General features: G+C 57.2%; 2 protein-coding genes across 3 annotated transcripts in view; one reads left to right on the top strand and one right to left on the bottom strand.

Annotated features, from left to right (window-relative positions):
* The first annotated feature begins 1,288 nt into the window (after positions 1-1,288).
* On the top strand, positions 1,289-16,021 carry AGPAT2 (1-acylglycerol-3-phosphate O-acyltransferase 2). 2 transcript variants are annotated; one of them, XM_006863702.1, is made up of 6 exons: positions 1,289-1,470; positions 12,198-12,331; positions 12,719-12,894; positions 13,071-13,166; positions 14,666-14,738; positions 15,846-16,021. In XM_006863702.1, exons 1-6 carry the CDS (start codon positions 1,289-1,291, stop codon positions 16,019-16,021), a joined length of 837 nt encoding a protein of 278 aa, XP_006863764.1. The 2 variants fall into 2 exon arrangements, with proteins under 2 accessions (XP_006863764.1, XP_006863765.1); XM_006863703.1 differs by lacking the exon at positions 13,071-13,166.
* A 1,536-nt stretch (positions 16,022-17,557) lies between these two features.
* Positions 17,558-23,242, bottom strand: part of EGFL7 (EGF-like-domain, multiple 7) — a 7,774-nt gene continuing 2,089 nt past the window's right edge. The window contains exons 3-11 of the mRNA XM_006863816.1: positions 22,707-23,027; positions 20,924-21,048; positions 20,623-20,742; positions 19,571-19,686; positions 19,136-19,231; positions 18,815-18,979; positions 18,163-18,227; positions 17,701-17,863; positions 17,558-17,580 (exon numbers count right to left, since the gene is read on the bottom strand). Coding sequence (XP_006863878.1) covers positions 17,558-17,580; positions 17,701-17,863; positions 18,163-18,227; positions 18,815-18,979; positions 19,136-19,231; positions 19,571-19,686; positions 20,623-20,742; positions 20,924-21,048; positions 22,707-23,027 — 1,194 coding nt within the window. The remainder of the gene's footprint in view (positions 17,581-17,700; positions 17,864-18,162; positions 18,228-18,814; positions 18,980-19,135; positions 19,232-19,570; positions 19,687-20,622; positions 20,743-20,923; positions 21,049-22,706; positions 23,028-23,242) is intronic.

Raw genomic sequence — 23,242 nt, 5'->3', positions numbered from 1 at the left:
GATCTGGTTTGAGAAACAGCCCATGAAAATCCTGTACATCACAATGGCCCGATTCCGTTCTCCGAGGAGCCATCGTAAGCTGAGGGTGGACTCAGGGCTCCTGGTATAGACACTGCCCTCCCTGAGGGCCAACTTCCCCATCCATCTTGAAAGTCACACTTTAGTTCTTGTCAGGGAAAACTTGGAGCAGTTGGGGGTGGGGGGCAGAAGTGCCAGTCAGAGCAATGTTTTAGGAACGGGCTACTCCAGCATTGAATAAAAGAGGGGCCGTGAGGGAACTTCATGAAGAACAGCACAGATGTGAACATGGACGTATCCAGAAAAGACAGCTTTTAAAAGTCTCAGTCGGCTCTCCAGCCCATGGGGTGGCCTGGACCACCTGCCCCAGGGTCCCCTCCTCCCAGAGTGACCACAGTCCTTGTCCAAGTGCGCCTCACTGCACCCACGTGGTGAGAGGTAGCCGGTCAGTTGAGCTGGGCACAATACCTGATACCTGCAGCCAGTGTTCCATCCCTGGTGACACACTTATTCTGGAATGTGACTCTGGCACCTAGAGACACGTTACCCCACCCCCACCCCCAGCTGTCCAGAAACATCCAGTATGACTGCACAGCCAGGTTCCTCTGTGGGAAAACCCTAAGAGTTGGGGGTACCTAGAAGAGACCCACATTCTTCAGTCTTCCAGTGCCTGCCCCAGGGTACCCAGAGGGGTAGCTGCTTGTTCAGGTGGCCTTTGGTCGCTGAGCAGTTAAAAGGCCCCTTTGTGTAGTGACCAGACGGGCACAGGCGGCCGCGTCCTTGGGCTGCCTTTACGCCCTTGGGGAGCTGTGGGTCCAACCTCAGAGGTCGGGCCAGTCCCAGCGGCAGTGGCGGCGGTGTGGAGTGTGGGCGGGCGCTGCTGCCCGATGGCCTGGCGGGTGGCTAGGATGGAAGGGTCCGAAGGCTGGGGCGCGAAGAGACCAGGGCACGGGGCGGGGACCCTGACAGCCTAGCCCGGTGGCTCGGTGGCTCAGCGTCGGAGGGGTGAGCGGCCCGGGGCGTCGCGGGGCGGGGCGGGGCGGGGCGGGGCGGCCGCACCTCGGCGCTTCCTTGGCGGGCACGCTCCAATCTCCACCCCGGGCTGCCCCGCCCCTCGCCCTCGCAATAAGGGGCGAGGCAGGCGGGCGGGGCGGGGGCAGCCAAGCCGTCACCAGCCACAGGTCCGCCGCCCTCCCGCCGGGGAGGCGCCGGAGCAGCGCTGTCGGGGCCCGGGGCGGCCGAGGGCACGTTCGCCCGGCGCGCCGCGGGCATGGAGCTCTGGCCGTGGCTGAGCGCGGCCCTGCTGCTGCTGTTGCTGTTGGTACAACTAAACAGCACCGCCAAGTTCTACGCCAAGTTCACCCTCTACTGCGTGCTCTGCTTTGGCACCTCCGCCCTGGCCGCGGTGATCTGCCTGCTGCGCCACGGCGGCCGCACCGTGGAGAACATGAGGTGAGGGCGCGCGGGGGGCCCCGGGGCAAGGGGGGAGATCTGGGGGTGAGAGTGGGGCGCTAGGCGGGGATCCCAGGGGCGAAAAGGCGCCGGGCCGCAGGGAGACCCTGGCGTGGTGGTGAGACCCTGGGGGCGGGAGCTGGGGGGAGGCCGGACTGTGGCGGGGGGAGCGGGGGGGGGGGCGGGGGGCGGAGCGCTGGGAGGCGGGGGGGGGGGGGAACTTGGGGCCGCCGCCACCCGCTTCCGCTTCCCTAACTTTCTTCTCTGCTTTTCTTTCTTCCTGTCCCGGCCGCCTGTCTCCCGCCGAGCCTCCCTGATGGGGAGGGTCCTTGGGAGCCCCGCGTCACAATGACCTCTCGCCCTTGTCCCTAGGCCCGGCCGGGGCCGACACAGGAGTTTAGATGGGTCTCAGCCTTGGCGTCGCCACCGCGTCCCTTTACTCACCAGGGGCGTGCCGGCTACTGGCCGCTGAGTGCCCGGCGTCCTTCTGAGAGAAGGAGGGCTAGACTAAACTGAGTTCGCCCGGGGCAGACCTGTCTGGATCGTCGCCAAGTCGGGGCGCACCGGGCATTGGGGTCCCGTAGCACGGCTCGCTTGCCAGGTGATGGATGCACCTGCCGATAGAGCCCCCTCTGCCCCTTTCCTGGCTTGTCTCAGGAAGGAGGGGGACCGCTAGAGGAGCTAGTTCCTGCTGCGGTGAGGGGTCCAGCTTCCAAGCACTGGGAAGTAAGAGGCTGTGACTAGGATTTTCCCGTGTCCCTTCCCCTCTTTCCCCCCAGAGCTGGGAAACTTGGCTCTGAGTCTGTCTGGGCGGTGGGGTTAGGCTCTGGGTTAGAGACCCCGTGGGTGACTGCTTGAGATCGTTCTGCTTCCTGCTCTTTGTCCAGGTTCCTGCCCCTGAGGGCCGTTGCTACATCTCTGCCCCGTTGGGACAGCCTGTCTTGTAGCTTTTGCAATGGTCTTGTGGTCTGGCCTGTGGAAGAGCATGGTCCCTGAGGCCTCCAAGCCCAGTGTGGTTTCCTGGGGTCTTTCTGCCATCTCTGCCCTAGCCTGCAGGGGCCAGCTGATGGCCAAACTTCCTGGTCCCCAGACCCTGCCTTCAGGGGCACCTAGTCACCCCTTGTGGAAGGGATAATGTTACCTCTAGTGAACAGGGGTCGTGATGAATGACTGTGTCTGCCAAGCTGCTGTAGGTGGTGAGCTGGAGGGAGGGTCCTGGGGGAGGGGCTGTTCTGAGAATGTCCGTGAAGGGTACGCCTTGTCCACTCAGTGTAGGGGTGTTAGTGCCATTCCAGCATTGCTCAGGGCTTTCAAAGCAGGAGACTCAGTTCAGAACCCAGGAAGCCTGCAGCTTGGGAGCCGGAAGGGCAGAGGCTTCTGAGACCCCCAGGGGCCCTGGGGTGCTGGCAAAGGGCTGGGCCCTGTGTAGGTCTTCCCTGAAGCTGACCCCTCTGTTTGGTGTCATCCTGTAGTCCTCATCCCAGCAGCTCCTGTACTGACCAGTCCCGACTGGCGTTCCCAGAGGGCCCTAGATCTCTTTCTAGGACTGCCCTTCTGATACGGGGGCCGGGGTGTGGGGAGTGCCTCCCAGGCCTGGCCACCGGATCACCTGCCTCCACCTAGCCTGGGGGTAGGATCCTGGGTCCCCAACCTTGTCTTGATTCCCACTAACAAGGCTGCCCCTTTCAGGGACTCTGAGGGCTCTTGGGGTGCTCAGTGGGACTTGCGGACCACCCTCCTCTCCCCTCCCCAGGGCAGATTTCTGAAGGGGACACTTCAGGAGACTGGGAACAGCAGGTATTTTGTTCTTGCTGGGGCACCAGGCCCCCAGAGAGGAAGAGGGCTGGCTGGTGGGCAGAGTCCCTGGGAGGCACCTCCCTTCCTCTGGGATTCTCGCCTCCTCAGGTCCCTTAGTGTCATGTGAGGGCTGCCAAGACACTCTGACAAGGCCCCCCAAGGGATGTGACTGGAGAGAGATCCGCAGGAGGGGCTTGTCTCTGCACAGCCACTCTGAGAGAGTTGGCGGATGGTGAGGGAGGAGAGGAGCTTAGTGGTAGGTGGTCCCTGACTTGCCAGGTTGTCACCAGCCCTACACACCCTGAACCTCCTCCCCTCCCCTCCAGTGGTGCTCGACCTTCTGGGAAGCACCCTCCTCCCATCTCCCATGCCAGATGCCCCGCCACCTTGGGAATAGGGATTCTTCTGGGTGCTAGTTTACAGAGGAAGAGACCGAAGTTGAGAGAAGCAACTTGAATCTAAGGCCCGCAGGGGGTAGGGAGGATGGGATTGCTCAAGGATGTTTCAGGGAGTGATTCCAGAAGCCATGCTTTTCCTTAGTTCCATGCCCAGCCAAGTGCCAGGGGTGGAGCTCCTCCATGGAGGATCCTGAAGGGCCTGCTGCCCTGGGAGTGCAGGAAACAGTGATGGGAAGAGAAAGGCCGAGGGCTGCTTGGAGTGGCCTTGGCTAGACTGAGGGTGCCCCAGTCAGAGGTGCCCACTGAGGCCTCCCTGGTGTGCAGGACTGAGGGTAATGGGTCTTTTTCCTTGTCTGACAGCTATTGACAGAGAGCAGGTGGAGCGTGTGCCTTAGCATTTTTGCTTAGCTGTGGGTTCAGAAAACTCTACTAACATTGGCTTAACTGAGTTGTTTTGTGTGTGTGCATCCAAGGAGGCCAGTTTGGGGCCCTAGAGCATCCTAACTCTTCTGTCCTGTGCCTCCGCCATTCTCAGGGTCCGGGAGGCCATCACCTGGTTGTCATAGCAACTCCTAACTGTAAAGGAGGCTGGGGAGTAAGAGTCTGGTTCCGGAAGCATGGGCTCAGTTCTGTGCATGTGGCTAAGGACCTGGACCCCGAGCACCCGTGGCCTCTTAGAGCTGCTGCCCCCAGGGAGATGGCTGTGTGGGAAAAGGTCCATCCCCAGCCCACATTGCTGCCCACGCTGGGCTCACAGGGGCAGGGAAAGCGCCCTGGTCTGCTAGGGACCAGTCTGCCCTCCACTGAGAGACCAGAGCCGCCTGCCTGGTTCATTAGTGATCGGGTAGGGGGTTCCCTGCTGATCTGATCTCTAGCCCCCCAGAACACCTTTCTCAATACCTCGGGCATTAGCATTCTGGGAACCCCTCCCCCTCTGCACCCTCCTGCCCCTTCTTCGGGCCTCAGCTCAAATGACACATGTGGGAACCTCTCTACACCGTCAGGTGGCCTTGTGGCCTTGTCCCCTGAACCTCTCTCCGTGGCCTGTGCTCAGCCTTCCAGTCAGGGCCTCCATCCCCTGGCAGGGCTTCCCGTGCGTGTGGTCCGACTGAAGACAGGCCAGCGTTAGCCCCACACGGCTGCCTGGGTCTCCCACTGGGATCCAGGCCCCAGGACAAGGGTCAGCATGTGGCTGGGAGGGTGAGAGGGCAGCAGGGCCGTCGCCTGGACACTGACCTTGGCCTTCCTCCTCACTACTTGGAACTGGTGCTTGTTGGGGAGGGGCAGCCCACTGCATTGAACGTCTTTCTTGTCACCGTAGCCACTGTCTGTGCTCCAAGAGCACCCCCAAGTCCCCATGCTCCCTCCATACCCCCTTGGCCAAGGTCGCCAGGCTGGCACAAAGGAGCCAGGGTCTGTTTGCTCAAAAGCCAGAGCAGTTGTGGTTGAGTGCGGGTTCTTGGAGGCATCTGGGCCAGTGGTTCTGATCCACTACTTGGGGCGAGGACTCCTACAGCTTCTGGGAGTCCACTGCCTCTGCAGGGGACTTGGAAAGGACCAGACTGGGTCTGGGCCCACTGCCTGGGGGAGCCCCAGACAGGCATCAGTGACCTCTGACCCCACTGGGGGCCCTAACTTCCTTAGGGGAAGGAATGAAGCAGCCGCCTCATCCTCAGTGGGAAGTGGGGGCAGAATCTGGCTGATTTGAGCTTGCTGTGGGAAAAGGCCAGCCCCGACTTCCCAGCCTTCTGGGCATTGGATGGGGGCTTTACCACACTGTATCTGGTAATTCTGAACAGTTGAGATAGGGAGGCCAGCATGTGCACCGGCTCAGAAGTGGGGTAAGGGTCAGAGCCCAGCCCAGCCCTGCTGCCTTGCTGTGCGGCCTTGTCAGCCTCTCAGCTCCTCAGAGTCTTGTCGTGTGCCCCACCAAGCCCTGGGTGCTGTACTTGACATAGCATTGAGCGTATTCAAATGCCAGCTTTCGGGATGGCGTTGCCAGCCCAGTGACCCCAGACACCGGGGGGACCTGCTCACTTCCTCTGGGGAAATATTTTCAATGATAAGACTGACTTTCCGCTTGTATTCAAAAACTGGAAAATCCAGGAAGTTAGGAGAGGAGACACTTCTTCCCACTGTAGATAATGATTTCTTACCCTGAGGACAATTCCTCCGCCTCCCCAAGCCCCCAGGATGTCCCATGTTTTCTTAGCCAACAGGGTGGCACTTTAGTTGAGTGTCATTTGTAATTTGTCATTTGTAAATGTGCAGAGAGCGCTGCCCTGGAAGTCTTGGTCTGGTCTCCTCCAATCCTGTCACCTGTGAGGGTCTGTCTGTCTGTCCAGGGGATGCCTGGACTCACTTCTGTGGTAGGGGGGCTGCCTCGGGGTGCAGTCTGTTTCTAGTCCAGGAAACTTGCCCAGGCCGCTGCCGTAGTCCTCCACTGCTGTTATAGCAGGGAGGGCCGGGGGCCTTGGTTATTCTTCCCAGTTTAGGAGATAGCAGTCCGAATTCAGAATGCTGACCCTCTCTCTCGGCTCTGGAGGACGGTCCTTACCTCTCAGCTTCTGCTTTCTGCTTCCTGCTTCTTTGGAGGATGTTTTTGCATCTTGGCATTTGTTTTATCCCATCTCTCTCTCACGCTGCTTGCTTATTTAGATCTCAAAAGAGATGAACTCGTCATAGAGATAGATCCTACACTAATCTTGATTCGTTAACATACCAGAAACAACCCACTTCCCCAAACTAGAGGTTTGGTGCTTAGGATTTGCAACATGTATTTTGAAGGAGGATGTAGTTCTGGTTTGGTGCCACAAGATCAGCACTGGACTGCTTAACTGCAAGGTCGGTGGTTCAGACCCACCAGCTGTTCCTTGGAAGTACTATATATAAGGTCTCTATGAATCAGAACTGACTCGATGGCACTTAACAACAGCAATCCGCAACAATCCACCCTTTTCCCGCTCCCCCCAATTCATTTCCCCGAAACACGCCAAGCACCTTCATGCAAAAGTCCTTATCAATTCCAAGTCCAAAATCATATAGGCTGATTCATCTAAATGTGGGTGAGAATTCAGGCATAGTCCACAATTGAGTAAAATTCCTCTTTATCTGCGAGCCTGTCAAAGCAAGAGTACAGATTATCAGCTTCCAAAGTACAGGGGTTGAACTGGCACAAGGTAGATATTTCTATTACAAATGGGAGAAACCGGTACGAAGCAAGACCCAAACCCATCAGAACAATTTATCTGAGCTCTCAAGACTGGAAAACTGTTTGTTCCCTGAGACCATCTGGACTGGACGCCCTTCAGACTCTGGGCTCAGGCCACACACTCTGCATCCTGGATGGAGGCCTCTCAGGCCCACTGCTCCCTAGGCTTTGGGGACTCCCATGCGTTCATTCGTGAAAGGCGATCCAACAGAATGCGGACATTATTGAACAGTATCAGTAATATCATATGCAAGTTAGCTTTGCAGAAGAAAACTTCAAAAATGATTCCAGCAAGACATCAACACAGAACCACCAGAAAATCAAGCTGGATTCAGAAGAGGGTGTTGCTGATGTCAGATGGATCTGTGGTAAGCAGAGAACATCAGAAAGGTATTTACCTGTGTGTTATTAACGAATTATGGATAACATTTCAAAAAGTGAGAATTCCGGCACACTTCATTGTGCTTATGTGAAACCTGTACATAGAACAAGAGGTAGTCATTCAAACAGGTCAAGTGGGTAACTGAGTGCTTTAGATCGGGGAAATAAATGTGTATTTCAGGGTTGTACCCTTTCACCACCGTACTTATTTAATCTGTACGCTGAGCAAACACTCTAGGAATCGACCATGAAGAACGAGGCATCTGGGTTGGAGGAAGGCTTATTAACAATCTGCGATATGCCGATGACACACCTTGCTTGTTGAAAGTAAAGAGGACTTGAAGTTACTGATAAAGATCAAAGACTGCAGTCTTCAGTGTGGATTATACCTCAGTGTAAAAAGACGAAAATCCTCACAACTGGATCTTACAAGCAACATCACATTAAATGGAGGAAAGATTGACGCTGTCAAAGACTTGTGTTCACTTGGACCCACAAGAACCAGCAGTCAGGAAATCAAACAACCTATGGCATTGGGGAGATCTGATGCACAAGACCTCCTTAACGTGTTAAAAAGGCAAAGATGCCAGTTTGAGGTCTAAGGTGTACCTGACCCAAGCCATGGTATTTTCAGTCACTTTATATGCAAAAGCTGGACAATGAATAAGGAAGACTGGAGAATAATTGATACATTTCAGTTATACCACGGGCTGTCAGAAAAACAAGCAAATCTGTCTTGAAAGAAGTTTAGTCAAAATGTTCCTTAGAAGTCAGGCTGATGACATGTCACCTCATCTACTTTGGACATGTAATAAGGAGACAAGTCCCTGGAAAAGGACATGCTTGGCATATTGCTGTTAGCGCCATTGAATCAGTTCTGACTCATAGCGACCCTGTATAGTGTTTCTGAGGAGTAGATGGTGAATTGAACTGCTGACCTTGGAGTCCAGTGCATTATCCACAGCGCCACGCCAGGACATCATATATGGCATGTTGTTGTTGTGAGGTGCCGTTGAGTCAATTCCAACCCATACACCATGTATAGGGTTTCCAAGGAGCAGCTGGTGAGCCTGAACCGCCAACCTTGCAGTTCAAACGGCTTGCAGTCTGGCGCATTAACCCATAGTGCCACTAGGGTCAACAAAAAGAGGCAGACACCCCCCTCCCCCCCGCCCCACAATGAGGTGGATTGACACAGTGGCAGCTGCAATGGGCTCAAACGTAAGTATGTTTATGTCATACATAAATAAGTATGAGGTGGCACAGGACTGGGAAGTGCTTCATTCTGTGGTGGACAGGGTGGTTATGAGTCGGAACCAAATCCACAGCACCCAGCAACAGCCAAAGCCTCCAAAAATCACGTGGAAAGACATTTCTGTTAGTTCAAGTCGCCACCTACTTGTTTGTGGTGCCTGTTACAGCGACGACGATAAATAACTAAGAATTTCTACTTCTGTAAGAATACACTTTGCCGTATTTCAAATGCAGTGATTGATTTCTCTCTGGTCTTCCGTACTCATTGTCGAACTTTCGCCTGCATATGAGACCATTGAAAATACCATGGCTTGGGTCAGGCACACCATAATCCTCGAAATGACATTTTTGCTCATCAACTCCTTAAAGACGTCGTATGAAGCAGATTTGCCTGATGTAAGCATCTGATTTGTGGTGACTGCTGCTTCTATGAGCACTGACTGTGGACCCAAGTAAACTGAAATCCTTGACAACTTCAATCTTTTCTCAGTTTACCATGGTGTTTGTGAGGAGGAAGTTCCTTGTCTCTACAGCTTCTGTGTCCTGGTTCCTTGGAGAACTTCATGTGGCTAGGCATCTGTTAACCCCTACTTCCTCCTTGGTTAACCTCTTGATTCCTCAAAAGAGAGGCAGCCTACACGAATCCTGTCTGCAACACCACAGAGCCTGCCCATTCCTACATGAAATTATCACCGTAAGCACAGAAGTGAGGACTTTCAACACATATTTGGGGGTATGATTAAATCCATACAGCCACCAAGAGAAAGGAAGAAGCTGTAAAGAGGAAGAAGGTGGTGGAGATTGTGAGGTATGAGGATGGGGAGAACTCCAGCCCATTTCAGGGGTAGGGGACACTCCCTCATGCAGATATGTGCGGGAATGTAAATGAGTTTGTAATTATTTTTTAAAAGTACACCCTTCACAGTAAGCAAAATATTAGCTGCCATCTCTGTTCTAGTCTGCTTTGCTCAGGGTTGTGACGTGGGTCCTATTTGTGTCTCTGTTCCCTCATGGGGAGGGGACATTGAAGCGGCTCCTGGACTCACAGTGTAGGTCTCTGGACTACCTGGTCCAGGTAAACTCCAGGGAGTGACGACTGAAACCCAAGGGTCCAGGCTTCTTCTGAGCTGCCACTCTGCCCTCTGGGGCCCAGGCATGTGGCATCATAGCCCTGCTCCCGCCAGCAGCTCTAGCCTCCTCAGACTTCAGTCTATGTCGATCAAAGGACGAAGAAGCTGACTTTGTTTAGCTTTGCACCTCTCTGAGAGCATTGATTCTGACTGGCCACCCCTGGGTGCAGAGAAGAACTCCACGGAGATCTCAAGGCTGCCACCTTTCAAAAGCAGATCTGCAGGCCTGTCTTCCTAGGCTCCTCTGCATGGGTTTGAACCACCAACTGTTTGGCTAGTAGGTCAAGCACTTAATTTTCTGTGCCACCTAGAGACTCCTCAGCTTGCTAGCCGTGGATTCGGTTCTGCCTCATAGCGAGCCTGTATAGGGTTTCCGAGGATGTCAGTCTTTATGGGAACAGAAAGTTTCACCTTCCTTTCCTGCCTGATTGTTGTTAATTGCCATCAAGTTGGTTCTGACTCATAGCGACCCTGTATAAGGTTTCTGAGGAGCTGCTGGTGGGTTTGAACCACCGACTTTGTGGTTAGCCGTTTAGCCTTCAGTGCCTCATCAGGATTGATGGTTACTGGGATTGATTTTTTTTTCTTGCTCACTGGACATTTGCATTTGTATGTGCACACACGTGTCTAGGTGCCTATGTGTGTGTCCACATGGACAACGTGTATGTGTGAGCACATCTGCAATGTGTGTGCGTATGTGTGCACATGTATTCATGCCTTGCATGTGTGAGCATGTAGGTATGTGTGTGAGCGCATGAGCGTACATGCCTGGTCATCTGTGAGTGTGTGTGTGTGTACATACCATGTGCATGTGACCATGTGTGTGTGGACGTTGAATTGTGTACTTGCCTTGTGTGTATGACCATACCTGTGTATGTGTGCATGTGTTTATGTGCCTTGCCTATGTGCAGGCATGTATGTGTGCACACACCTGTACACGCATGCAAACATGTGTGCTACAGTACATGTGTGTGAGCATGTGTGTGTATGTTCACATAGTCCTGTGCAGGTGTGAACATGTGTGTGCATACATTCCTATGCACATGTGCGATCCTGTGTGTGCATGCTTGTAATGCCTGTGCACATGTGAATGCATGTGTGTGTGCAAGGGCATACATGTGTATGAGCATGCATGTATAGTCATGTGCATGTTTGTGTTGTGTGCTTACGTGCCTGTGCACATATGTGAGTATTGTCTGCTTATGGCTTTTCCTGTCTCCTTCAATCCTCACAACAGCCCCAGAGCCAGTGAGTCCTCCAGTGAGTGGCCCAAGCTGACTGAGGCTGGGACATCTGAGGAAGTGGCCCCCGGCTTCTAGATCTAGGGAAGATGGGCAACCCCAAGTCTCAGTTTCCCCCTCTGCAAGAGTGGGTAATGAGAGTTGTCCTTTCCATCCTGAGTTGCAGTTCTGTGGGGCGCAGCTCGCAAAGAGCAACTTTGAGTCCAGCCCAGTTTTGACTATTTTGAGCTTGCTCTGGGACCTCTCCTCAGCTGTTTGGAGGGGTAGACATCCTTTCCTCTCAGGGCTGTCATCTGGCAGGAGAGAGGGACCAGTGAAGGGAGAGTGGCAGTGTACCCCCTACCTCTACAGCCCAGGGGAAAAGCAGTAAACACACACCTTGGGGCTGTGATCCCCCTGACTTGTACTGCCTTGCGGGAGCCACTCCCCATTGCTTGTCTGCTCCTAGGGTGTGAGGGGGTCCCTGGCCCCTGGCAGGGGTGCAGGACTGCTCTCCCCACAGACGACAGCTCAGCTCTGGGCTCTCAGCCACTTCGCCCACCAGGACCCTCCCTCTACCCCTCTGCCCTGTGTCCCCCTCTGGGTCTCAGACTTGGCTGCTCAGCGTGCCTGGAGTGTTGGGGGAACTGAGAGAGTGAGGGTGTAGGGCAGTGAGGGACAGACCTTTTCCTGCCCCTTTGGGAAGCTCCGCTCTTGGGGTTCTCCCACCCTTGTTCTCTGGGGGAGACCAGGCAGGTCTGTGGACCAGGCCTGAAGGCTCCAGGAGGGGCAGGTGGGCTGACTCAACACCCACAAGTGGATGAGGGACTGCAGCTGCTGGGACAAAGCTGAGACAATGTGCCCCACCTGGGGCTGGGGTACCAGACAGCTGGAGTAGATTTACTCTCAGTTTGGGAGGCCGGAGTCAGAAATCAGGGTGTTGCAGGGCTCTTGGGGAGCCCCTGTCTCCTCAGCTCCTGTCTCTTCCGCATTCCTGGATGTCCTTGGTGGTGGCAGTATTGCCCCCATCTCTGCCTCTGTCTTCACATGGCCCCTCCCTCTGCATCCTTGTCTTCTTTGATGGAGAGTCCTTCCTGACCCAGTGTGGCTTCATCTTAACTTGTCTACATATGCGAAGACTCTGTGTCTAGGGTTGGATGTGGACAGATATTTTAGAGGTCACAGTTCAACCCATAAGCAGTCTGAGGCTGGTTCTGCCATGTGAGGTGTTATGTGTAGGGTTCCTGCTATGCATCTTAGACCTCCTTCTGCACTTGAACACCCCATCCCCAGGCCCCTGGAGGGCGGTGCTCACTGCTACCTCTCCCCCCTGCAGGATCATCAGCTGGTTTGTACGCTCCTTCAAGTACTTCTACGGCCTACGCTTTGAGGTCCAGGGCCTCGAGAAGCTGAAGGTGGACCAGCCGTGTGTCATCATCTCCAACCACCAGAGCATCCTGGACATGATGGGTGGGCAGGGCTGCAGGGGTCCACAAGGGGCGTGGCGCTACTTCAGGGTAGAGGTGGGGCCTGTGACCAGGGAGCTGACACTGGGCAAGAGGCCTTGGCCCTCCTCCAGCCTCAGAATGGGCCAGCCTGGAGCTGGGTATTGCAGGGGTTAGTGTCCCTTTCCCCAATGTGGGCAGGGATGGGGGAGGCTGGGCTAGAAGCGGAGACAAGTGGTAGAAGGAGCTGCCCTCCCTGCCCGGAACCTGCCTGCTGCTACCGTGAATGGAGGCTCCTTGGAGAGGTTGACTAACTTGTTCAGGCAGATAGTGGGCAGGTACAGATCAGACCGGGCTTTGGGGAGGGGCAGTCCAGGGCTCTGAGCCCCTTTTCTTGGCTCCCACCCAACAGGGCTCATGGAAATCCTCCCGGGACGCTGTGTGCAGATTGCCAAACAGGAGCTGCTCTTCATGGGCCCCGTGGGCCTCGTCATGTATCTCGGGGGTGTCTTCTTCATCAACCGGCAGCGCTCCAGCACTGCAGTGACCGTGATGGCTGAAGTGGGCGAACGCATGGTCAGGGAGAACGTGAGTGCTCGGGGGGCACATGTGCACAGGGTCCCCCAGGACCCTACTCAACGGGACACACACAGAGGCGTGGGATCCGTGCTCCTGGTAGTGGAGGGGGCTTGTTCGAGAAGCTTGGGGGCGGGGACACCCATGACCTCAGTGGGGTGACTGAAACTACTCCCTGTCCCCTGCAGCTCAAAGTGTGGATCTACCCCGAGGGCACCCGTAACACAAATGGAGACCTGTTGCCCTTCAAGAAAGGTGCCTTCTACCTGGCTATCCAGGCCCAGGTACGGGGTGTGCCCTCCTGGGGACAGGAGCGGGAAGTGACCTGTTGGTTTAAGCACTGAAGGTGGCTGCTGGCATTCAGTGTCCCCTGTCCAGAGCAGGTGACAAGGCCTACCAACCCCTGGACCCCTCACCCACTCTGAACCAGAACTCACGTGCCCCATCAGGGGCAACAGGCTGTAGATGTGGGAGGCTGCCTCCCTTGCTCTCTCCCCCATGCTTCAGTGCTGGTCAGCTAAGTGGCCAGTCTCCCAGTAGCCATGGCTGAGGTGGACCACTGTGGTGTGGGGCTTCGTCAGAGGGAGCTGCTGGCCTTACTTTGACCCAGGTGGTCCTGGAGTGGGCGGTAGTGCCCAGGGAGGTTGTTCTGTGGACCTAAAATGGGGTGATTCCTTCTGGGGCAAAGGGTGCCCTGTCCCACCTCTGAGATGAGGGTTTCTCCAAGTAGAGGGGCAGTGGGGGGGGGCTCCCATCCTGACCAGGATCTGCCCCTGCCCCTGCCCCTGAGAGGCCGGATGGAAGCTCACATGGTCTCTGCTTTTCTCCTGCCTGAGGGGCGGGCTCTTGCGCCCCCTGGTGCCTGACCCTTTGTAAGGGAAGATGAAGCCCCCTGGGTGTGGGAGGGGTGAGGGAACACATGCCTGGGACTAACGCCACTTTCCCCAGTGTGGGCAGGAATGGGGAGACTGGGTTGTTGGGAGGAGAGCGGTAGGGCTGATACTCAGCCTTATCACCCGGTCTGCCCCCACCCCAGAACCTGCCTGTCTTTATCTGCCTCTGTCTAACCCTGTCTTGCTGATACCGGGGGACAGGTTCCCTGACCTGCACTTTGGGTTAATGATTACCCTGCGACATTGAACATTGGAGTCATTGTTGGACTTGACTCCCTGGGCTAGAGCTGTCCATGTGTTGTGGTGAAGATGTGGGCGGGGGGAATGGAGAGGCCACGAGGGGGTGGTCTAACAAACAGAAGTCCGTTCTCTCCAATTCCAGGAGGCTAGAAGTCCAAATTCAAGGCACCAGCTCTTGGGGAAGGTGTCTTGTTCCTCTGAGAGTCCCTCAGTTCCCGGGGGTCTGTCCTTCCCCACCCTGCGCTTGCTTCTTTGGGTGTCTGACCGGTTCCATTTACAGCTCAGAAGGGAGTGGCACTGATGAGGTCCCATTCCCAGATGGGGTCATGGGCACTGGACTGGGATGCCAACTGTGTAATTGCTAACTGATGGGGAGTCTAAGTAACCTCCTTTAGCTGAGTCAGACCTGCCTTCCACCCTGAGGGGGAACAGACCCCATGAGCAAGCACAGGTGAAGGGTGGAAAGCTTCCTAGAGGTGGCAGTACTGAGCAGAAGTGTGCAGGATAAGCTCCACACCTGGATCCCTCCAAGGGCTCTGTGTACCTGTCCTGCACTACAGGGCTCCCAACACAGCTCCCCCAGGAGACCTTCCTTGGGCATCAGGGAGGGCTGGGGTTGCTCTGCCAGGCTCCTGTCTTTCTGCCCTCAGGTGCCCATCATCCCTGTGGTGTATTCCTCCTTCTCCTCCTTCTACAATCCTGACACAAAGCTCTTCACCTCAGGTAACCATCTGTGCACATGCTGGTAACTTCCACTTCTAGTGGTCACTGTGGGCCAGAGTTCTGTCACGCACTGCCTACTGGGTGAATGGGTGGATGGTTAGATGGGTAAGTAGATAGATCAATGAAAGGGTAGGTGGATGGATAAATGGGTAAATGGATGAGAAGGCAGATGGCTGGGTGGTGGATGTATGGATGAGTGGGGACATGAATGGAGATGAATGGTTGAACGGATGCATAGGTGTGGGGATGGATGGATGGATGGATGGGTGTGTGGATGGATGAGAAGATAGATGAGTGGATGGATGGGTAGATGTGTAGATGGGTGGTTGGGTGGATGGATGGATAGGTATGTGGGTATTGAGTAGATGGATGGGTAGATGTGTGGATGGGTGGATGGATGGATGGGTGGTTGGGTGGATGGATGGATAGGTATGTGGGTATTGAGTAGATGGATGGATGAATGAGTGGATGGGTGGAGAGTCCCAGCAAGGGGAGAGCCTCCCCTTCTCATTAACTCTTCCAATAGCCCTGCAAAGCCGATGACATTGGTCCCATTTTCAATGAGGAAACTGAGGCTCCAAAGTGGCAATGGTGGTGGTCCTAGATTAACATAGATCATGCTAGAGGGTGTATTCCTATTGCATATGGCCACAGCTGACTCTCCAAGTAAGGGTGGTGGAGGCAGGGCAGCCTGTGTGACTTAAGGCAACAGAAGGAATCTCCAGCTCTCTTGGCACCATTGACCGCTGACCTTGGAGTCTCTGTCCCTCCCTTCCAAGCACCAGGTTCTAGGTGGGGTACCCTAACCCAGCCCCCAGGTGAGAAGGGAGGGTTAAGAGTTGAAGGGCAGTAAGTTCTGTCTCCTCCACACCTGAGACCACTGTGGAGGACAGAAGTCTGATGGAGGGGTGGGAGTCACCAGGAAGGGATGAAGGGGACTTTTTGGGGGTAGGTGGGATACCAATGTCCGAACCCACTGTGCCACGCGCACTCGCAGTATAGTAAATGACACCTTCATCAGAACAAGTCAGACACTGGGGGGACTTCCTCAGGGAGGTGGAGCGGTGGGTTTTGGAGGAGGGCTTCAGCTGCCTCTGCCCCTCACAGGAACCATTAAGGTGGAGGTGCTGGATGCTGTCCCCACCACTGGCCTCACCGTGGCCGACGTGCCCAATCTTATGGACACCTGTTACGGGAACATGAGGACTACTTTCTTCCGTGTGTCCAAGATGCCTCAGGAGAATGGGGCCAGCGGAAGAGCAAGAGTCCAGCCCGCCCAGTAGTTAAGGCCCTGGGCTGCAGGAGAGCAGGATGGTGGGTGCTGGCCAGAGATGGGCAGGGGACCCCCAGGCAGCCAAATAGTACTGTGTCTTTTCCCTCGTTCCTGGCTGTTATTGAGACCCGGGAACAGGGCAACCCCTCCTGTTGCTTCCCTTGAAGGGACACTGGGCTGAGCTCGCCCCAGGGAAGAAAGCACGTGTTCTCGGGGGTGAGTATCCGGGGGCTGACAGACTCAGCCACTGTGCCTCAAGCCTTGGGACCAGCAGGGCTCCAGGCAGGGGCCTGGAGGCCAGGGGCCCAGGCTTCGGCCTGCATCAGGTCTGCAAGACACAAAAAGCGGGGTCTGCCGATCCGTCCCCTAGCCCGGAGGAGGGCCTACAGAGTGGCTACTGTACTTGGCTGTTGTTTTTTATAAACCACTCGTGGAAATACCTGGTGAACTGTGGTCACTTGGAAAGGGAGCATGCTGTGGGAGTCCCCATCACCCCCAAGTATTGTGTAATACATAGGTTTTCAGTGAAGGTCAGGGTGGTGGGTGTGCATGGCTAGTCGCCTGGGGCCCCTTGGCCTGTCGTTGGGGGTGGGGCCAGAGTCATCTATAGAAATTGCTGTCCCGGCTCATTTGGGGTTGGGGAGCCATGACCCCGGAGGAGCCCAGATCCCCATGGACAGCTGGACTCCAACTCCCACCTTCCTCAGTCCAGCTGACCTGCATTGGGGCCCACCAGCATTTCCTCCCTCCCTCGTCTGGAGGGTGGGTTTTTGATGCCTCAGTAAGGATGCCTGGTGGTGCAGTAGGTTAGGCATTGGACTGCTAACTGAAAGGTCAGTGGTTCAAACCCACCAGCCACTCAGTAGGAGAAGGATAAGGTGGTCAGAAAGCCTGTATAGGGGCACTGTGAGTTTGGAATTAGCTCAGTGGGTTTTGGTTTCAGGTTGGACTCCTGGTATGGCGCTGTGGGATCAGCACTGCTATGTGAATTACAAGGTCGGCAGTTCAAATCCACCAGCTGCTCCTCAGAAACCCTATACAGGGTCCCTATGAGTCAGGACGGACTCGATGACACTTAACAAACCCTCTGTGGGGCTGGTCGCGTTAGAGTAGCCCAACCGCTCCCAGACAACAGTAGGCACCCCTTGGTATCTGAGGGGTGGCCGGGTGGACACCATCCCAAGTCTCCAGTATCCGCTCCTCTTCCCAGGCCTCATCTGCCTCCGACTGTCCCCCATGGGTACAGCAGCACCTCAAGTTTCATTTTTATTTGACAAAACTCATAGGATAGGGAGCCCTCGTACCTTCCCACAGCTGTGGGGGACAGTGGGTTACAGGGCTGGCCTGGGCTGGGTTGGCTGGGTTCACACACATACATGGGGGTCTATGCCCGGTCCTGGCCACCGCTGCCCTGTGGGCCCACCAGCCAGGCATGGATTGGTGGCAGCTTGCTCAGTGTCGGTGGCCGGGCAGGTGAGGTGCAGTCCCGACTAGGGTTAAGGAGATGAGTCCCACAGGCTCTCTCGGTTGCCAGGGGGCCTGAGAGTCACAGTTCCTTCTTACAGGAGCCTGGGGGGAAGACACTGAGGTCAGAGTGACTAGGGACTCCTGGCCCCTCAATAGATCCCCAGCCCTGACCCCCATCTGAGGCCCAGACTTGGGTCTCAGTGTGACGGACGAGATACTTACAGGCCCCCAGCTGCTCCTCCAAGAAAGAGATTTGCTCACTCAGGGAATCGATGCGTTCAAGCTGCCGGAACGAATGGGCCAGGAGGCTGCCGGGATCTGGGAGGCCAAGCTGTAGGGCCCTGGAAGCCAGGCTGTGTAGGGGAGCCAGCACCAACTGCAGCTTCTGCAGGGAAGTGGAGGGCCCGGCTGTGGGGGGCAAGCCGCACACTGGCCCTCAAGGGCTTCCGCACTGGACACCACCTGCTCACCTCACCCCCTACCTGTCAGACCCAGCTCTTGGCTGCAGAGCCCTGGACTTCCACAAGAGGGCCTGGATTCACAGTGTCCCTGGCCTGACCAAGCAGGAGACTGCCGGGGTCTGGGAGCAGCAGGCTCAGCCCAGCACCCACACCACCTCGGAAGCAGGGCCACCCCGACTGGAGCCAGAGCACCGACATGGGCACCGCCTGACCTGAGTCTCACCTGCTCCAGCATAGCCACCCTGGACCGCAAGCTCAGCACTTCCTGGTCCACCTGACTGTCCACTCCTGGAGGGGATGTGGTTGCAGGGTCAGTGAGGCTGGAGCCCCCGCCCAGGCCACACCTCCCCTGCCAGCTCCAAGGCTACTGGGCCAATGCTCCAGGCATGGGGGAGGCATGAGCCCTGATCAGGGACTTGGTTAACTAATGAGGGCGGTCTGGTCTACCCCACCCGGCCTGCGTTTGGCGTCCATCGGCGTGAGGCAGTGGATGCCGTCCAGAGCTGGGCCGCCGACAGCGCATTATTACTCACGGTACGAGTTTGACGTGTCACAGCGCGTACCAAAAGTAATAATGTCCCGTCGTCAGCAGGGGCTGCGGGTCTTGTCTCCTGGCGGCCGGGCAGGAGGACCAAGGGGACCCAGGCAGAGTCTTCTTCCACTTGACTGAGCCAAGACCCTGGCCACCCTCCCCACAGTGCCAGCAAAGTGCCCTTCCTGCCCCACCTCCCACCCTGGAGGAATGCCCGGAATGTTCCAGATGGGTCCTTTCAACTCAAGGCAGGCCTGGCATCCCAACTGTTGACTGGGCAGTTGCCCCCACCCACCTGCCCATTCCCCTGGCCAGCAAGAGGAGGGCTGAGCAGGGCGTTCACCTGGCCCAGGACTGGGGGGCGCAGTGGGGGGCCCTCCCATGGGCAGGCAGAGTGTCCCGTCGGCAGATGACTGGTGCCCCTCAGGACAACGGCACTGGTAGCTGCCCACAGTGTTAACACAGTGCTGGGGACAGCTCCCCCGTCCAGAGCCACACTCGTCCACATCTGCAAGGTCAGGAATGGGGTCAGGAGGGGCTGCCCGTACTTAGTCACCCCCAAGGATTCCTCTATAGCAGCCATCCACATGACCAGCCACCCCCCCTTCTCTGCCCCCACCACGTGGTCACTGTTCTGGGGCGGGCAGGGCTGTGCCTGTGGTACCTGTCTGGCAGGTATTCCCTTGCCACCCAGCAGGGCAGTGGCACCGGCCTGGCTGGACGCAGCTTCCTCCGTTCTGACAAGGTGGCTGGCACACTGCTGTTGGGTGAAGGGGCTGTCACCCATGGGGGCATCGGCTAAGGAAGGGGACGTTGTTCGGCGAGGAGGTGCTTTGCAGCAGGTCTAGAGAAGGGACCATTTAATAACTGGGCTGTCAAGACTCGGGTCCAGGGGGTCCCCGGGTCCTGGGTCTCAGAGCTAAAGGGTTACTACTGGGTATTAGGGGTTAGATGGGTGTTAGGTCCAGGGGTCCAGGGCCTCAGAGGTGTTGGGCCCAGGGGCGCTGGGTCTCAGGTTCATAAGGGTGTTGGGCCCAGGCGCCCTGGGTCTCAGGTTCAGAGGGTTGCTGGGCTTCAGGGTCCACGATCGGGCCCTCACCTGCCCCACAGGTCATGGGGAGCCTGCTGGTCGTCTTCCAGCCAGGACAACAGGCGTAGCGTGGTCTGGCCGGGGCCTGCCCAGGGTTGCGGCGGTAGGCGGTTTTGTAGATGGTGCTGGGTAGGGGGGAGAGCGTAGAGGGAAGGGATCTCTGTGAGTGCCATCTAGATCCTCAGCACAATACTTTCACCCAGAGCTGTCTCCCTAGGGTGCAGCTCGGGGGACCCGGGCCTGCATGTACCATCCAGTGGGGCTTACTACACCGAGCAGGGACTCACCAAGGCCCCCAGCAGGGCAGGGCAGGGCAGAGCCTCACAGTTCAGTTCCCCACCCTGCCTCATCCCTCTTTCAGCTCCTGCCCTGAAGCCACAGGCATTTCATTTTGGGTGGGGTCCATGCTCCCAGGGAAGCCTCTAAGGTTGGCATTGGGCTGCCCTTCACCAAGCCTGGCGCGCATGCGGGGGGCATGGTCCTGAATGTTTCTGGGACTGTCCCACCCTCTGCTCCTGGCCTGCTGTGCTGGGTCTGGGTCCAGTCACAGACTGTCAGTGTCTCACAGGGGTGTCTCAAAGGAAAAATAATGTCTCGAAGTCAAAATCCCATGGTTCAGAATGGGGTGCATGCATGTCCCATAAGCTGGTGCAGCGGGCTACCAAGAGAAGGCTGATGGCTGGGCCCCAAGGACAGGGCCAGGAAGATGGGAGGAGGTGAGGGGGCAAAGCTCACTCGAGCAAATAACTCGTAGACCAAGATGTCCTGCACCCCATAACTGGAGGTCCTTTGGGGCTCCTTCCGAATCAGCCCCATCATGGGGCAGGGGCATGTAAGGCCCTTTCAGAGTCCTCTGGAATGGTGCAGGCCCTAGGGCGAGGTTAGGGACCTCTGGTGGTATTGTGAATGCTTTACGCCCACCCTCAGCTCAGAAAGAGATCCACAAGGCAGTCTGCTCCGGACACCCTCTGGGGGCAGTCCGGCTGTTGACTAAGGGTCACGTGAGTGGTTTCCACAGCCAGGCTGGAGAGGGGGGCTGTCTGGTGGGGGAGAGCACTCACCGGTAGGTGCTGCAGGCTCGGTGCCCATCACAGGTGGTCAGGAAGGGCTGGTAAACTCGTTGCACAAAGGACTCGAAGACCACTGCAGCCCCCGGAGCCCTGACTGCACACACCCTTCGTCTGTGAGACACCTGGGGGTCAGTGAGGGAACCCCGGACCTAGGGCCCTTCTAGCCCCACCCAAGGGAACAGGACCGTCAGGGAGGGACTACACCCTCACCCTGGTGCCCGCTAGAGCCAGAGGACAATGCCCACCTTCCTTTAGTTGGGGGGGGGGGGTTGTTGGGGAAGGTCCAGCTCACCCAGGCCGGTAGGCATGGTCCGTGCTGCCCGCAGCAGCTAGCACCAGCAGCCACACTAGGATTAGCTCCCGGGAGCCCCGCGTGGTCATCTCTCCAGGGCTTGGCCTTCTCTTGCTCAGGGGAGCCTGTAGCACCAAGCAGTGACTCCCTGAGCCCTGGGCAGCCCTCTACCATGAGCAGATGCTGCTGTCCTCTCCCCATTGCCACACCTCGGGGACTAACACCCAGGCTGGAAGCAGGGGTCACTTGAGGAAAGTGGGGTATAGGTGAGTCTCTGGGCTAATGCCCTGCAGCCCCCTCATCTACACTATTCGATACATGGGGTGTTGACAAAGCTCGCTGCCAGGCAGAGCCTCACCCCTGCTACCTGACCTGGACCTTCAGAGCCTCAGTTTTCTCATCTGCCAAATGGGCACCATCTCTCCAGAGTGGCTGTAGATTCCATCAGGGGGCTAGGGGACAATTCCTGGCCGCCAGCAGGTGCTGTTAAGGGGTACACATGTTCCCAGAGGGGGCTTGTGTTTGGGGGCGGCTCATTCCCATGCTGGGCTCTGGCGGGTCTGGGATTTGAGTGCGCACAGCCCCCGGAGACCCCAGGACAGTCCGAGTCTGGATGAGACCAGGGGTGGTGCACTGGGGTAGTCCCCAGGCCACTGGAGTTGGGGCCGCCAGGTGAGGAACCCCAGCTCAGAATCAATGGAGACTTGGTGGGGGAGTATAGAGAAAGAGCTTGGGGTCCAGAGAGCAGGTGAGTCCCAAGGCTTCAGGCACCCCATCCAAAGCCATGCGTGTGCACTTTCCCCAGGGTGGTGTCTGGGGAAAAGTCCCCTTCTCTGGGACTCAGTTGTTTCAAATGGTCTCAGAGGTCCCTTCTGTCGGCTAGGACCCTAAATAGTGACAAGCATAGAGGTAGGTGGCTGAGCCAAGTCAGGCCCGCAGAGAGACAGGAAAGGCCACTGCTGCTGGGGGCTGGGGACAGCACTCTTCCCCACTGCCTCATACTGCCCCCCACAGTATGAGAAGAGAGAAAGGCAGATCCGTCTGCACCCTGCTGGTTTTCTGGCAGATGTGGGGGGAGGCTGAAGTGGGCAGTGAGACCATCTCAGCAGAGTAACTCCACGGTGGGGGTCCAGGCAAGAACGGAAGCGGTGGGGACTTGTGGACCACTAAGGTGGGAGGCTGGTGTAGGGAACCAAGGGGCAGGGGGCAGGACTCTAGCCGGGCCCCATCAGGCCCCTGGGGTGTCAACCTCTTAAGAGTAGATGAAATTTAACAACTATTCATCCACCCGACCATACTTCTTTAAAACTGTTTAGAAAAGGAAACGTACTTTTACTAAAAAAGAGACTTAATTTTTGAAAGTCATGCGTCGGTCAGACCACGAAGCTGCCCGGCCGGCCGGGGTGAGGGGCTCTCATTCCCCCTCGGGTTCACAGCAGCCTCTGGTTTGGGGAGCCGGTGGCGCCACCGGTGTGGTAAGCAATAACCTCCCTGTCCCCTCCGGGTGTCACCATGCCCCCCCCCACCTGCCTGACCTGCATCCCCGCTGCCCCTACCTGAAGGCGGGGCTTGAATCCACCCCAGGGGCAATGGGCCTAGATCCCGCCTCCCACCGAGAAGGGGTGTTTGGGACTTAGGGCCAACCGGGGGAGGGGCGGAAGACAGTGCGACAAACAGCGCTGGCTTTCCGACTCTCCACCGCCCGCCTCTCGCCCCTCCTTCTGTCCCCTCCACCCAGCAAGACCCTCTCCGTGGTGGGTGGGAGTGGAGGAAGAACCCCCACCTGAAACTCCCGGGCTACTGGTACCGGGCTTCCGAGGTCCCGGTCGGGCCCTGGGACTCGCAGGATCCGGATCAGGGCGTGGGGGTGGGGCTGCAGCGCCCCCTCCGCCCACCGCCAGAGCCCCTCGCGCGGGTCACCCGTCACCAGCAGGGGGAGCCCTTTCCCAAGGCCGCTGGGCCCATTCTCCCGACAGAGCCGCAGAATCGGGGGCTCGGGAAGGGGTGTGGGGTCCTGTGCAGCCAGGCCCCGCCTCCTGGAGGCCGGCACAGCCCAGCCGCGGACGCCCCCGGCCCGCTCACCTCTTGGGTCCCTACGATCTCTCTGTGTCGCCCCCGTGGGTGCCCCGCAGTTTAGTGGCCCGCAAGGTCCCCTACACCTCCTCCCCTGAGGATTCTAGAGAGTTCTGCCCCTGTTCCCAGCCCAAGCGCCGTGGAGGCCCCCACCCTCTGCGCTCTCAGCGACAGGGGACCGAGCGCCCTCTCCCTCCGCACTCACCGCCCGATCCCGGACGCGCACGCGCCACCGCCGCAGCCGCC

Source organism: Chrysochloris asiatica, unplaced genomic scaffold, assembly GCF_000296735.1.
Source record: "Chrysochloris asiatica unplaced genomic scaffold, ChrAsi1.0 scaffold00056, whole genome shotgun sequence".
NCBI classification, from domain to species: domain Eukaryota; kingdom Metazoa; phylum Chordata; class Mammalia; order Afrosoricida; family Chrysochloridae; genus Chrysochloris; species Chrysochloris asiatica.
This window is presented reverse-complemented; position numbering and strand designations above follow the sequence as displayed.

Excerpts from the sequence above, each read along its gene's own strand:
- AGPAT2 (XM_006863702.1), top strand. The coding sequence starts at position 1,289 with ATGGAGCTCTGGCCGTGGCTGAGCGCGGCCCTGCTGCTGCTGTTGCTG. Across the intron at positions 1,471-12,197 it reads CGCACCGTGGAGAACATGAG|GATCATCAGCTGGTTTGTAC; the intron begins GTGAGGGCGCGC and ends TCCCCCCTGCAG. Across the intron at positions 13,167-14,665 it reads ACCTGGCTATCCAGGCCCAG|GTGCCCATCATCCCTGTGGT; the intron begins GTACGGGGTGTG and ends TTCTGCCCTCAG.